The 15071-nt window shown below is 40.4% G+C and overlaps 2 protein-coding genes across 8 annotated transcripts in view; one reads left to right on the forward strand and one right to left on the reverse strand.

The window, feature by feature from the left end:
* The window catches only part of CMSS1 (cms1 ribosomal small subunit homolog), a 371710-nt gene that overhangs the window by 110908 nt on the left and 245731 nt on the right, over positions 1-15071 (forward strand). The gene's annotated exons all lie outside the window — the stretch shown is intronic.
* Positions 1-15071, reverse strand: part of FILIP1L (filamin A interacting protein 1 like) — a 294710-nt gene that overhangs the window by 98689 nt on the left and 180950 nt on the right. For 4 of the 6 annotated variants that reach the window (XM_017955072.3, XM_017955075.3, XM_017955073.3 and 1 more), the window contains exons 2-3: positions 2909-3170; positions 1993-2166 (exon numbers count right to left, since the gene is read on the reverse strand). In XM_017955072.3, the coding sequence (XP_017810561.2) occupies positions 1993-2166; positions 2909-3160 (426 nt within the window). In that variant the 5' untranslated portion in view covers positions 3161-3170. Of the gene's footprint in view, positions 1-1992; positions 2167-2908; positions 3171-8070; positions 8089-15071 lie in introns of those variants that run through there. The other 2 variants (XM_017955076.2, XM_017955080.3) reach the window with 2 other exon arrangements.

The following is a 15071-nucleotide window of genomic DNA, read 5'->3' on the forward strand; positions in this document are numbered from 1 at the left end:
CCAGCTCACAGGCTTCCACCAGTTTTTCATCTTAAGTCAGTGTTCCTGTCGTGTCATGTAACTAAGAGCAGTTTGTTGTTCTAAATTATTTTGCCTTAAGAATTAGATAAATCACCTCTAGTTTACCCTAGACATGATTGAGATTTTTTAGATTTTTCAAAAAGAACATTATGAGGAAAATAAAACGGTGAAGGGGCTGTTAACACTTCAAGATGGGGGAATGCAAAAGAATAACTTTAGCATGCAAGATGCTTATTCTGATGTAATTAGGGTACAGTCACAGCTGGTCTCAGCGGGAACACTGCCCTCTCTCCCTTTATTTTCTTCAGCCCTATCTAGGAAAATCCTAGGCAGAATTCCCCTTTACTGTTTATTTTCTAGGCATTCCCCTCTCACCTAGTACTTCCTAGACCGAGGAAAAGGATAGACAACTGAGTTGTGTGTGTGGAGTTATTTTGGCTTCAAGGAATTGCATAAACTGATAGCTGAGGAAAGAGAAATCCATAAGGGGGAAGTAGAGGAAAGAGAGGAAAATTGACAAATTATGGAGGTGGGAATGTGAGAGATGTATGTGTATAGGGCTGTCTGTTGGAGGAGTAATCAAAAAAGGTTGGACTTGTAAAGCAGGGCCAGATTATGGGTCATTTTCAGGGGTACATTACAGAGCTAGGATTGCAAGCATTTGTAGAAAGGGGATATTTCCAGTTTTGCATGTGCACAATAGAATTATTTTGTAATTAAAGTTTTTTCCACTGATTTCAACATAAGTTTGGAATCAAACTGTTTCATTTCACACTTAAGTGTTGAGGGGTTATGCCATTTGTAGAGTTTTGTTAGGGTTATGTTCAGAGATCATTAATTTGCATTTGAGCTCACAGGGGCTGGGGAATTTGTGCCTGACACTGTTTCATAGTTAATATGTTGGGAGCCAGTTTACAGTTTTAACAGTATTCACTTGAATGCAGCTCTGGTTCCTTTTGTTTAAAATTTGGATTAAAGTGCAAGTCAACAGACTTTGGGTGGTCTCATCCTCACCCCTTAGAGAAGCAGATCCATATGACCAAACTCCTTCACTATTTGGCAAGACAGTAGTCTCTTCTCTCATGAGACACCAAAGACGAGAATAGCAAGGACATTAGAGGTCAGTCCTGAGGTAGGTTGCCAGTTTATTTGAGGGAAATTTGTCTGAAACTTGCTTTCACTCTCCAGCCTCAACTCATGTTCCTAGTTCTTTCTTTTCTATAAAAATGAAAAATTATGAAATTTTCCATGAAGTTCTCAGAGGAAAATAGAAGAATAAAATAATAATTCCAAAGGGTTTCAGAATGTCAGCAAGTGAAAGAGCAAGCAGTACTGCCTTTTCCCCAGTGGTGGCCGTGTTGGGACTGCCCACCTTTGCGGTTGTAATTGCTAGGCACACTTGGTGGGGGAAAGGTCTTTGCTGTCATTAAACTTTGAAGGAAAAAGAAGGTATGCACTCATCTAAAATATATGTTTTTAAAACCTCTATTTCTTGGACAGTTCTTCAGATTATTTCCATTCATGCTCAAAATTTCTATGACATAATACCTCAGCGTTTTCAAAAAATTAACCTCTATGGTTGAACTTTATCTGTTTTTTATTACAGCCTGGGTACCCTGCAAGTTCCCAGAGGGTGTGTGTGTCTGTTTGTGTGTGCACATGTATGTGTGTGCATGTGTGTGGTTGTGTGTGTGTGTGTATGTCTGCACATGCATGTGAAGGGGGGAGCATTCTCTGGCATTTGGTAGATTTTTGTTGAATTCAAGAAACAAACCTAGTGGATGCATCCTGTCTATGATTCATTCTTTTCAACTTTCCTGTTGAACTTGTTGTATTTCTCTATTTTGTGTAGGCTTTAAGTGCGTTAGAAAGTAAAACTGTAAGGAATCAAAGAGGAGTTACAGATCGTGCTCATCTGCAGGGCTAGTGCTTGGCTGCCTCCCAGGTACACACCCCTGATGTGGTACATACCTCATTCATTGGTTTCTCATAGATGTCCTCCTGCCAAGGGGCAGATTTCGCTTGAAAAGCATCTCTCTGGAGAGCCTCTAACACCTTTTTTGGAGTGACAAACCCATACTGAGCTTCCAGCAAAGCCAGGTCCATTTTTTCAGCCTTTAAAATGCCTATGACCTCATCTCGAGCCTGTAGGAACAAAAAGTATTTCAGAAAGCCTGCTGTCTCTACTAGCGGTCTCAGCAAGTGATTTTTGTGATAGCTGGCAGTGCTTTCTCTTCTCTTTCAAATATAAATGAATCATATTTCATGTTGACACTTATGTAAAAAGTATCAAAACTGTATCCCTTCATCCTTCTTGTAGTCTAATAACACAATGTTTTAAAAAGTGATTACTATACAACATTGGAGGACTACATTTTTTTATTGTGTTTGATGTAGCTATCATGATATCCGTCAATGTACTAGCATTTGGATTTTCAGGGGGTAGGAAGTAAAATTCTCCTATATGTGTATCAGCTGTTTTTAGATTTTCATGTAGGTTAATAATGCCAGGGCAAGTCTAGGAGCCAGTTCACTTGGGGTACGAAAGCACCTATTGCTTAAACCAATCCCGAAGTCATCTGGCATTGTTGCTGTTGATGCATACACGTGCACTGAAGCTTCTGAGCAGCATGGGCAGAGGGCGTGACCTTTCACAACCTGTACGCCAATCACATGTCATCGTGACAGCCCCTTTAGATGGGATTAACTGCACTTTGAGTTGGCAGAGGAGAATTCTTTGTATATGTACTTATGCTTTGCTTTTGTGTACACACACGTATGAACCACAGATGAACCACAGATATCTATTTCTGAGGCAGCAGGAACACCAAATTCACAAGCAGCCTTCTGTTTGCAGCATGATGGGGATAACTACAACCCAGCTGACCTGCAGTTCTCCCTCCAGAATGCTGAGGAGAAATAACAGGTCATCTCTTGATAGGTCTTCTGCTTGGTGGCCATTACCACTGTGTGGCTTCTCTGCCTTGGGACATGGAACTATGACATCCGACTCACTGGGGGGGTCTTTGTCTTGCTGTCTGTGCTTCATGTTTTGAGGCCCTTGGAAACTGTGGCCTTTAGTATGTCTTGGAAATTTCTTGTGGGTTGAGCCCTCGGTGTCACTGCCTCTGGAACGCATTCTGTAAAGCCTGGAAGGAGGGAAGACAATTTGTAACGCTTAATGGAACTGGAGTTTTAATAAGAGTACCTATTACTGCTTTAACAAGTCTGCATTCTTGTTATATTTACCACAGCCCCAAACTCGATCTTTTTGATGTCTACAGCAGAGAAGGGTATTAGCAGATTCATAAATCACAGTCTTATTTACACTTTTGCTTTTAAAGCAAACATTTAAAAAAATGTGTTCTGCTTTGATTAAGGCCACTTATGTCTGTGGGTAAACAGGCCGTGTTTGAACTTCACCCCCCAAGCATTCCACCTCCGGAACCCAGGTCAGACCTCTAACCATGGCCTAAGTGCTTGCTTAAGATGTACTTAACGTAATTATAATATTGTAAAATGGTGACTTTGCTAATTCTTCTGACTTTCTTCAGATTTACTTTATAGTATTTCCTTTAAAAATTGTTAGGGGTTTTTATGGGGTTTTTTGTTTTGTTTTTAAAATTTGTTAGCCTTTAAAAGTGCATTAGGACAGAAATGGCAGGATTACTGCTACAGAATTACTGCGTTACTTTGTTTTGAAGGCCAAGTCTAGTATTAAAGGAATGAAGGCTTGGTCCCTGGCTGTATTCCTGTATTCCTGACATTCTTCTAAAATTCTAGATCTATCCTTGGGTAAGCTAAGGGCTTATATTTAGGACCCTCATCTTCAAAGCAGAGACACTGCTACCTAATGTAGTTGGCCATTCTGGAAACAATATAAAATAAATTAATATTTAAAGGACACATTAGCTCCGCATCTGATTATATAATCATCCAAATGAATTTATAATAGGAAGAAAAATTCTTCCACTGTTGAGGTTTCTAACTAGAAGAGAAAATATCAGTTGAACTTATAATTGACTCCGTGGCATATAAGCAGATTATTAATTTTACTCTTTGTCCCTACAAATCATGAAACTTTCACCATCGCCAGTACCTTCCTTTTAGTTTGTAGTATTTCTTTAAAAATCTGAAAAACTCAAGTGTCCAGAAAAGTGTAGAAACTATAACGAACTGCTACATGCTACCACACAAATTTATAAAATTTTAATAATTTACTATATATTAGAAAACAGTTTTCTTTTTTTTTTTTTTTTTTTTTTTTTGGAGACGGAGTCTCGCTGTGTCGCCCAGGCTGGAGTGCAGTGGCCGGATCTCAGCTCACTGCAAGCTCCGCCTCCCGGGTTTACGCCATTCTCCTGCCTCAGCCTCCCGAGTAGCTGGGACTACAGGCGCCCGCCACCTCGCCCGGCTAGTTTTTTGTATTTTTTAGTAGAGACGGGGTTTCACTGTGTTAGCCAAGATGGTCTCGATCTCCTGACCTCGTGATCCGCCCGTCTCGGCCTCCCAAAGTGCTGGGATTACAGGCTTGAGCCACCGCGCCCGGCCCGAAAACAGTTTTTAAGTACTGTATTATAGATGTATTATAACGTATGTATCTCTTCTGAAACCCATTCTCCTCCCTTCCCACTCCAGAAGTAACCATGTACTCTTGAATTTGGTATTTATCATCCCCCTGCATGTTTCATACTTTTTAAAAGCGTGTATATATTGCTGAACAATGTGTAGTATTGCATGTTTTCAAACCTTATTTGTAAACAGCGTATTGAATGTATCTTTCTAAAACTTGCTTTTTCATCCTAGATTATATTTTTGAGATTCTTCCTTGTTCCATTTTACTGTAGTTTATGTATTTTGATTGCTGTAAGAGTATTTCATTATATAGTACATCATTTACTTGTTCATTTTACTGTTTTTGAATACTTTTTTTTTTAGTATTCAAAAAAATGCTATTTCAAACATTCTTGCACATTTTTCCCCTTGTGTTAGGTGATAAGAATTCTGTCACAAATCAGCTGTGGAACTTACTTAAGACACTGACCCATTGCCAGGCACAATGGCTCACGCCTGTAATCCCAGCATTTTGGGAGACTGAGGCGGGCGGATTACCCGAGGTCAGGAGTTCAAGACCAGCCTGGCCAATGTGGCAAAATCCCATCTCTACTAAAAATACAAAAAATTAGCTAAGTGTGGTGGCACACGCCTGTAATCCCAGCTACTCAGGAGGCTGAGGCCCAGGAATCACTTCAATGCAGGAGGCGGAGGTTGCATTGAGCCAGGATCGCGCCCTTCACTCCAGCCTGGGTGATAGAGTAAGACTCTGTCTCAAAAAAAAAAAAAAAGACATTGACCCTCTTTAGGTCCAATGACCTGATCTGGAAGTAAGGGAGCACTTACTATGTGTGCTAAGCATTCTTCTCAGCATTTTCCATGTATTAGCTCATTCAAGTCTCACAACAACACTGTAAGGTAAGGAATATTACTATCTCCATTTTACAATGAACAAATGGAAGCACGAGAAACTTACTGAAGGTTGCATAGCTAGTAAGTGACAAAACTGGGATCTGAGTCTAGGAAACCTGGCTCAGGGACTCACACTCTTAAAAATCATGCCGTAATGCCATTATGCTGTATTGCCTAAGACAAATGCATATATACACTGGTATAAACACCTTGTCCGAAAAATGCCTATAGCCTTACTGAAGAGACTCTTTACAAATACAGTATGGATGGACAATGATGTGTGACAGTAGTTGTCACTGGCTCTTCCCTAGGTAGCCAGGGAAGGGCTCATTTATTGGAGAAAAGCAAAGGCATAGAAGGGATATTTTTGTGTAGGAATGGGAGGTTGGGGATGTGTAAGAGATAAGATTGGGAGAAACCTCATTGTGTGTATATTTATTTATTTATAAAAATATTCATGTACTACCACAGTATATTATGTGCTCTATAAAAGCATTCAAAAAAAGAAAAAAATGAAAAATTATACATAAATAGGATTTCTAATGATCTTTCCCCACCCCCATTGTATTTTCTTGAACACCTAGGAATATCCTTACTCTGGGCTATAGAAATAATGGAAGGTTGTTACATAAATATATTTAATATAGGTAAATATTACATTCTGCTTTATTTATAGATATGTTCACACATGAATGATAGGGTCATCTATGTCCTTTGTCTTATATTTTTAAGACAAATGTATTCTTCATTCACCATCTCCCATGGTGTATCTGACCTGGTGCTCCACACATAAAGGGCATGCATTAGGGTGACTGGCTTGCTCCTTTTACTTTGTGCCCAACTGTCTCAGGTACATTTTAGTGTTTAACAAACAACCCCAAAACTTGGATGGAAGCTAAATAACAATGGCTCAGAATTCTGTGGGTTACTCCACAGCTTCAGCTTTCTTACAGCAATTCTGGGCGTGGATGGTCTAAGATGGGCTCCCACGTATCTGACTGTTGGTTAGTTGGACTAGGAGAGCCTCAGCTGGGTCCTCTCATCTCAGCCGTATGTGGACTCTCATCCTCCCCACATGGTGGTCTCAGGACAACATTCCAAGAACTTGAGAGTTGAAACTCCAACGTCTCATTTGTGAAACAATGTCACAATGTCAGCCCAGATTCAAGATTGAGGAAATAAATTCCACCTCTACATGGAAGAAGATAAAAGGCCACATTGCAAAGGAATGGAAGGAATTAACTGCAGCCATCTTTGAAAAAGTTCGCCACACCCACAGATTCAGATTTCTGTGAAAATCTAATAAAAGTCTAGTTTAAAAGAGGAGCGAAATATATTTGGTTCTTTACTTCTTTTCATTTCCTGAAAGTACACAGAGTTTGATTTTTGTTTTTTCATTTTTACATGATGAATTCCTATGCTTTCCTCCTGCCCACACAGTCCTGTGTGGAACAATAGCCTACTGATAAGAATCAACTTGTATCCTGCTACTAATCAATGAGAATTTCTCTGCCCTCATCACCTTAATCTAGGATATCCCTTCCAGAATACCAAGATAATGTAAACTTTTATTTAGCAGGGTAATTTGCTGAACATTGTTCATAAGTAGTGCCCTTTTAGCTTAAGGCAGCCCTGAGCTATAACAGAAGACTGAATGGAGCTCTATATACATTCTAGCTTCCTCATCTCACTCTTAAAGTGGGTTAGATGAAATCTGACAGGAGAGCATAGATCATTTGCCAGTGATGATATTCATAAGTAGTAAAAAAAGGAATGACCTGAAACATTTTTATACTGTGTTTGTTATTCTTTTAAAGAGATTAGAGTTTTACTGAGACCACCAATTCTCTTTGGAGGCTGGGGATAGTAGCATCAACATTCTCACTGATTAATGAAGTGATGCTCACACTGGATTTGTGAACAGACCCATCATGTGCAGACTTCTGGTCTACTGAGGAGCATATGTCTCTTCATGTTTACAGTGGTGGAGTTTCCTTGCCCCTCTGCCAGTAACCGCAAAATGATCAGTAATGAGAAGTAATTAAGTATCTAGAGGAAGCAAACAAAGACATGAATTTCATGATACTCTCATGCTTTGTATTATCAGTGACTTCATTGTTTCTCTTGGCAAATTTTTAATGCATCTGTGCTTGGCCCAGGGGTGCATAGTAGTGTAAAGAAAAATTTTGTAATAGCAACAGTGGTTTGGGATTTTCAGGGTACCAAAAAAAAAAAAAAGGAAAGTTGCTTTTGTGTATACCAAATAATGATGCTTTATTCTTTATAAAGTGCTGACATAGTACCTGGTGAGTTTGCAAGGGAAGAAAACCTGCTTAGTTGTCAGTTTAACACAGCCTAATGTGTTGTTATCTGTGACTGTCATAACCATAGAATGATGACCTTCAGGAGTGTAGCCTGGGAATCAGGAAACCCAGCCTCTGATCCCAGCTCTGCCTTTAATTAGCCAGGGTCTGTGTTGTTGCTTATAAAATGAGAATATTGGGATAGGTTGGCCCCATGAGGTCATTCAGGCTGGAACAAGGACCAAGGATTGTTTCCCTTGACCTCTACCCTGTTCCTCACCCGCTAATGGATTCCCCTGACAGCAGGGTTAGGACCTGAGACTAGAAGATCTTTGAAGTCCCGGGATTTCCCGCTTTAGAATTCTGGGATTCTCTGTTGTCTTGTATCTATGGATACAAATACAGTGCAGTTGGCAGTAAGAAGTAGATCCTGCTTTGTTTTCCTATGTAGTTCCTTTAGTCAGTTTTACTTGGGCTTAAGTTAGTTGAAATCATGGTGGATCTTGGTAAGGATGTGTCCATACAAGAGGACTAGAAGAGAGTTTGTAATTATTTACTTAATTTATTTACAGGAAATGGCCAAATGTAAATAGAGGTCTATTCTACTCATCACCTTCCTCCAGCAGCACCCCCAGCCAATTCCTTATTATAAAAGTTAAATTTTAAAAATCATTCTTTATTAATGTTGTATATTAAAAATTACTCTACATAGTTAGGTGCTATTTAGACATACTTTTTAGTCTTCATTTTCCTACTCATTTTTGTTTTAGAATTGTGGATGTGACTAGAGGATATTTTTGCTTGTATCAAGTAATTGAAAAGCCTCAATAAAAGAAATCATTTTTGGTCTTGGTCATTTAATATGATATTGAGGTAGCCAGGCAAAACTACTCCAATTTAGAGAAAGAAAATAATAATAATAATGATAGCCAGCATGTATTCATTCCTGATCATATACAAGCCCATCCTAAATGCCTTCCTTTGATTAACTCATTTAATCCTCTCAAAAAACATTTCTTATTACCTCATTTTGCAGAGGAAGAAATTGAAGCTTGAAGCCTTTTTTTTTGGGGGGGGGGGACAGATCCCACACTGTCGCCCAGGCTGGAATGCAGTGGTAAGATCTCATGTCACTGCAACCTCCGCCTCCCACGTTCAAGGGATTCTCCTGCTTCAGCCTCCTGAGTAGCTGGGACTACAGGCGCATGCCACCACACCCAGCTAATTTTTATATTTTTACTAGAGGCGGGGTTTCACGGTGTTGGCCAGGATGGTCTCGATCTCGACCTCATGATCCGCCTGCCTCGGCCTCCCAATGTGCTGGGATTACAGGCATGAGCCACCTGCGCTCCGCCCGCTTGAAGCCTTTTTAAATAACTTGCCAAAGGTCATACTGCTAAAAAGTGGCAGAGTCAGAGTCAGGCCATAATTTAGGCAGTCTGGCTTCAGAGCCTACTAAATCACTATGCTGTATCTACTTAGGTCTTATAAAAAGGTATACATAGTAAAGGAAAAATCCTGGTTTAACATTAATTTATTCAACAAACATTTATGAAATGAAGCCCCTACTATGTCAAGTACTGTGCTAGACAATTTTGTTTTAACTAGCTCTTCTTTTCTTTTCTTTTCCTTTCTTTCCTTCCTTCCTTCCTTCCTTCCTTCCTTCCTTCCTTCCTCCCTCCCTCCCTCCCTCGCTCCCTTCTTTCTTTCCTTCCTTCCTTTCTTTCTTTCTTTCTTTCTTTCTTTCTTTCTTTCTCTCTCTCTCTCTCTCTCTCTCTCTTTCTTTCTTTCTTCTTTCTTTCTTTCTTCACTTTTGCTCTTGTTACCCAGGCTGTAGTGCAATGGCGTGATCTTGGCTCACTGCAACCTCTGTCTCCAGGGTTCAAGCAATTTTCCTGCCTCAGTCTCCCAAGTAGCTGGGATTACAGGCACCTGCCACCATATGGCTAATTTTTTTGTATTTTTAGTAGAGACAGGGTTTCACCATCTTGGCCAGGCTGGTCTCGAACTCCTGACCACAGGTGATCCACCCACCTCAGCCTCCCAAAGTGCTGGGAATACAGGTGTGAGCCACCGTGCCCGGCCTACCTTATTTTCATATCTGGACCAATCTCCAATTTGTTGAATTCTGAGTATCCAGAATTGCACAAAAATGTGAGTAACGTAAATTCACAAACCCCTAGCCTTTGAGTCTATTCAGTAAAGTTACTCTGTTTTCATATATTGTTTATGTGCAAAACCTATATATTTGAATTCGTAGTTATTTTTAAGTTTTCATGTGCTTTTCTCAACCACTGCTATCATCTTGAAGTGGCAGGAGACATGTCTTAATAGAGAGACTATGAGATTGTGGAATCAAATAAAACTGTTCTTAAATCACAGCTCCAACATTGGGCGTCTGTGAGCCTTTAAATGTAAAATGGAGATAATGGTACTTGCTAATGGGTTTATTATTAATATTTGGTGAGCACAGGGCCCCTGTTGTTCATGTCTGTATCCCCATGTCCTACAGAGTTGGACCTCAGCAGGGATTTTTTGAGTGATTGAATCGTGCAGTCCTCAGCAGAGCTGGTTGGCTCTGACTAGGAGCTGCCTCATGGTAAAGATGATTCATTTGTGAACCACTGGCTAGAAATTTAGAAAAAGGGTACTGAGAACCTACTGAAGTAGCTATGTATAGACCTCTTACCACATGCCAGACACTGTTTTAAGCGCTTCAGTTCATTTATCTTATTTATCTTAAAGAATTTTAGCCTGAAGTAAATGGAAAAAAAAAAAAAAAACCCTGTAGGAAGAGGGTTGGTAAAGGTGAATTAAGCGTGGAGACTCTCATAAGAGATAGCAAAGACAAATGAATTAATATCAATTTCAGGGCAGCACTGGTGGCTATAAAAATCTCAGGAAGTGTGTGTGTGAGTGTGAGTGTGTGCACACGCACACTCATGCTGGGTGGGGAAGAAATGTTAGATCCACGTAACTTACTGGAAATCTCCATTCAATTTCACTGAATTTTGTAAACTTTTGATCATAAATACCCTGATCTGCTATCCCTCACCCCCAGCCCTCTCACAGACACCCTCACATGCATGAAATGAACTGAGTATACTACTTTTTTTTTAAATTGACAGCACCATTAACCATCATTAGTTCTGTTTTTAAGCATGTAACACTTTATTAAGGCAGTGTCGTTTAAACTTGGTGTAGGGGGAAATTTTAGACATAAATTGTTTGTTTTGATGGCAAGAAGACTGCGTAACACGGAGTGAGTCTGTGCTAACTGTAGGACACTCATGGCCAAGGAACAAAGCTGGGAGTGATCCAAAGCTTTAAGTTTGAATATATTTAACACCCCATACTTTGCTGAGTTTAGAGGGCAGACTGTCTGTTGTCTTTACATTTGCACTTGCATTTCTCCCTATCTTTACACAGAACCTTTAAGCTAAGATTTAGTTCCCTGAAAGGAGAATGGAAAGAGATGTATTAAGATTATGGGGTTCTCAGCAGAGCTGGTTGGCCCCTTTAATATTAACTGACGTGTGGTAAATGTGATTCATCTATGAAAATAGTGGCTAAAAATAGATGTTAATAGTGCTCAGTTGCAGAACAGCCAGGTTGTGCTCACATGGCCAGATTAGGGGAAAAAATCCTGTTGGGTATTTTATGTGGTCTTTCAAAAAAAAAAAAAGTTTCCTTTTATTGCCCTAGTCACCCACATTTGAAGACACTAAACTCAGCCAGCTGCAGTAAAGCTATCTGATGGCTAAAAAAAGACAAATTGACAACAAGATAACCTAATTTAGCAATAGGCCTCCTTGATCTTTTTTCTCCCATTTTCAGTAAAAATCATTGAAACATTTTCTTAGTGATATTTTTCCTTGTAGGGCATAGACAATTCTTTAGACAAGGGATTGGAAAGTGGGGATGTATGATTCAGGTTCATATTCCCAAGGATTCTGAGTCCTAAGAGAAAGTCAAAGCCACAGAGAGAAAATCAAGCGCTTCAGAAGGTGGTGCAGTAGTCATCTCATCCATCACCCAGAGTATCAGGCACTCAGTATTTTCCATCATCACCTGCTCACTTGTTACATACCTGGGAGTGTCCCAAAGTGCTTCCTTGTTGTGAGCTGAAATCCAGCTCCCAGGAACTTTGGTTCATGTATCCTGGTTCTACCTCCAGAGCTAAAGCAAGCCAAGCTACTCTTCTTGCCACAGTGTAGTCCTTTAACCAAAAGGACTCTATTCTTCTTTATTCCAAATGAAACACTCAGTTTCTTTATCCATTTCTTATACCACCTAGTTTCAGTCTCCTCCACCCACAACTCACAAACACGTTTTGATTGTGCCCCTTCAGCCCAGGGTCTTTCTTAAAGATATGCGTGGGGGCGGTTCCAAGATGGCCGAGTAGGAACAGCTCCAGCCTCCAGCTCCCAGCATGAGTGACACAGAAGACGGGTGATTTCTACATTTCCAACTGAGGTACCAGGTTCATCTCACTGAGGTGTGTTGGACAGTGGCTGCAGGACTGTGGGTGCAGCCCACCGAGCGAGAGCCTAAGCAGGGCGAGGCATCGCCTCACCTGGGAAGCACAAAGGGGAAGGGAATTCCCTTTCCTAGCCAAGGGAAACCGTGACACACAATACCTGGAAAATTGGGTCACTCCCACCCTAATACTGCACTTTACCAAGGGTCTTAGCAAATGTCACACTAGGAGATTATATCCTGTGCCTGGCTTAGAGGGTCCCACGCCCACGGAGCCTCCCTCAGTGCTAGCACAGCAGTCTGAGATCTAACTGCAAGGCGGCAGCGAGGCTGGGGATCTGAAGTTCCTCTTCAAGGAGAACTACAAACCACTGCTCAATGAAATAAAAGAGGACACAAACAAATGGAAGAACGTTCCATGCTCAAGGATAAGAAGAATCAATATCGTGAAAATGGCCATACTGCCCAAGGTGATTTATAGATTCAATGCCATCCCCATTAAGCTACCAATGACTTTCTTCACAGAATTGGAAAAAAACTACTTTAAAGTTCATATGGAACCAAAAAACAGCCTGCATTGCCAAGACAATCCTAAGCCAAAAGAACAAAGCTGGAGGCATCACACTACCTGACTTCAAACTATACTACAAGGCTACAGTAACCAAAACAACATGGTACTGGTACCAAAACAGAGATATAGACCAATGGAACAGAACAGAGCCCTCAGAAATAATACCACACATCCACAACCCTCTGATCTTTGACAAACCTGACACAAACAAGAAATGAGGAGAGGGGCCGGGCGCGGTGGCTCAAGCCTGTAATCCCAGCACTTTGGGAGGCCGAGACGGGTGGATCACGAGGTCAGGAGATCGAGACCATCCTGGCGAACACGGTGAAACCCCGTCTCTACTAAAAAATACAAAAAAAAAAAACTAGCCGGGCGAGGTGCCGGGCGCCTGTGGTCCCAGCTACTCGGGAGGCTGAGGCAGGAGAATGGCGTAAGCCCGAGAGGCGGAGCTTGCAGTGAGCCGAGATCGCGCCACTGCACTCCAGCCTGGGCGACAGAGCGAGACTCCGTCTCAAAAAAAAAAAAAAAAGAAATGAGGAGAGGATTCCCTATTTAATAAATGGTGCTGGGAAAACTGACTAGCCATAAGTAGAAAACTGAAACTGGATCCCTTCCTTACACCTTATACAAAAATTAATTCAAGGTGGATTAAAGACTTAAATGTTAGACCTAAAACCATAAAAACCCTAAAAGAAAACCTAGGCAATGCCATTCAGGACATAGGCATGGGCAGGGACTTCATGTCTAAAACACCAAAAGTAATGGCAACAAAAGCCAAAATCGACAAATGGGATCTAATTAAACTAAAGAACTTCTGCACAGCAAAAGAAACTACCATCAGAGTGAACAGGCAACCTACAGAATGGGAGAAAATTTTTGCAATCTACTAATCTGACAAAGGGCTAATACCAAGAACATACAAAGAACTCAAACAAATTTACAATAAAAAAACAACCGCATCAAAAAGTGGGCAAACGATACGAACAGACACTTCTCAAAAGAAGACATTCGTGCAGCCAACACACACATGAAAAAATGCTCCTCATCACTGGCCATCAGAGAAATACAAATCAAAACCACAATGAGATACCATCTCACACCAGTTAGAATGACGATCATTAAAAAGTCAGGAAACAACAGGTGCTGGAGAGGATGTGGAGAAGTAGGAACACTTTTACACTGTTGGTGGGATTGTGAACTAGTTCAACCATTGTGGAAGACAGTGCGGCGATTCCTCAAGGATCTAGAACTAGAAATACCATTTGACCCAGCCATCCCATTACTGGGTATATACCCAAAGGATTATAAGTCATGCTGCTATAAAGACACATGCACACGTATGTTCATTGCTGCACTATTCACAATAGCAAAGACTTGGAACCAATCCAAATGTCCATCAATGATAGACTGGATTAAGAAAATGTGGCACATATACACCATGGAATACTATGCAGCCATAAAAAGGATGGGTTCATGTCCTTTGTAGGGACATGGATGCAGCTGGAAACCATCATTCTCAGCAAACTATCACAAGAACAGAAAACCAAACACTGCATGTTCTCACTCATAGATGGGAATTGAATAATGAGAACACTTGGACACAGGAAGGGGAACATCACACACCGAGGCCTGTTGTGAAGTGGGGGAATGGGGCAGGGATAGCATTAGGAGGAATACCTAATGTCAATGAAGAGTTAATGGGTGCAGCACACCAACATGGCACATGTATACATGCGGGATATAACAAACCTGCACGTTGTGCACATGTACCCTAGAACTTAAAGTATAATAAAAAAGAGAGAGAGAATTAAGAAGCCATTGAAGTAATTACTATAAAGCGTCGACAATATTGTGGGAAAATATGAATGATATAGTACTAACTGAGGAAAACATGATCCAAATTGCCTGTACATTATGATTTTAACTATGTAAAATGTACATATGTGTATATAAAGGCAAGGAAAGATGGAAAAGTGAAGTCAGTTGATATTTGAATAAACTGAATTATGTTTCTCCTTTAACTTTTTTTCAAGATTAGCCTGGTGTTGTTATATAATGCATTTTAAAACAAATGAGTAAATAATACAAAAAAGATATAAGTGGAATTGGGTATAATTTCCCAGATATTAAACACAACTAAAGCAGTGAATTGGTGAAAGTATATACTCAGAGAAGATCTTAGCAGCTTTTCTGATAGTGGTTCTGTTGGAATTTTAAGTATGGATCCAAAA

Source organism: Papio anubis, chromosome 2 (assembly GCF_008728515.1).
Source record: "Papio anubis isolate 15944 chromosome 2, Panubis1.0, whole genome shotgun sequence".
NCBI classification, from domain to species: Eukaryota; Metazoa; Chordata; class Mammalia; order Primates; family Cercopithecidae; genus Papio; species Papio anubis.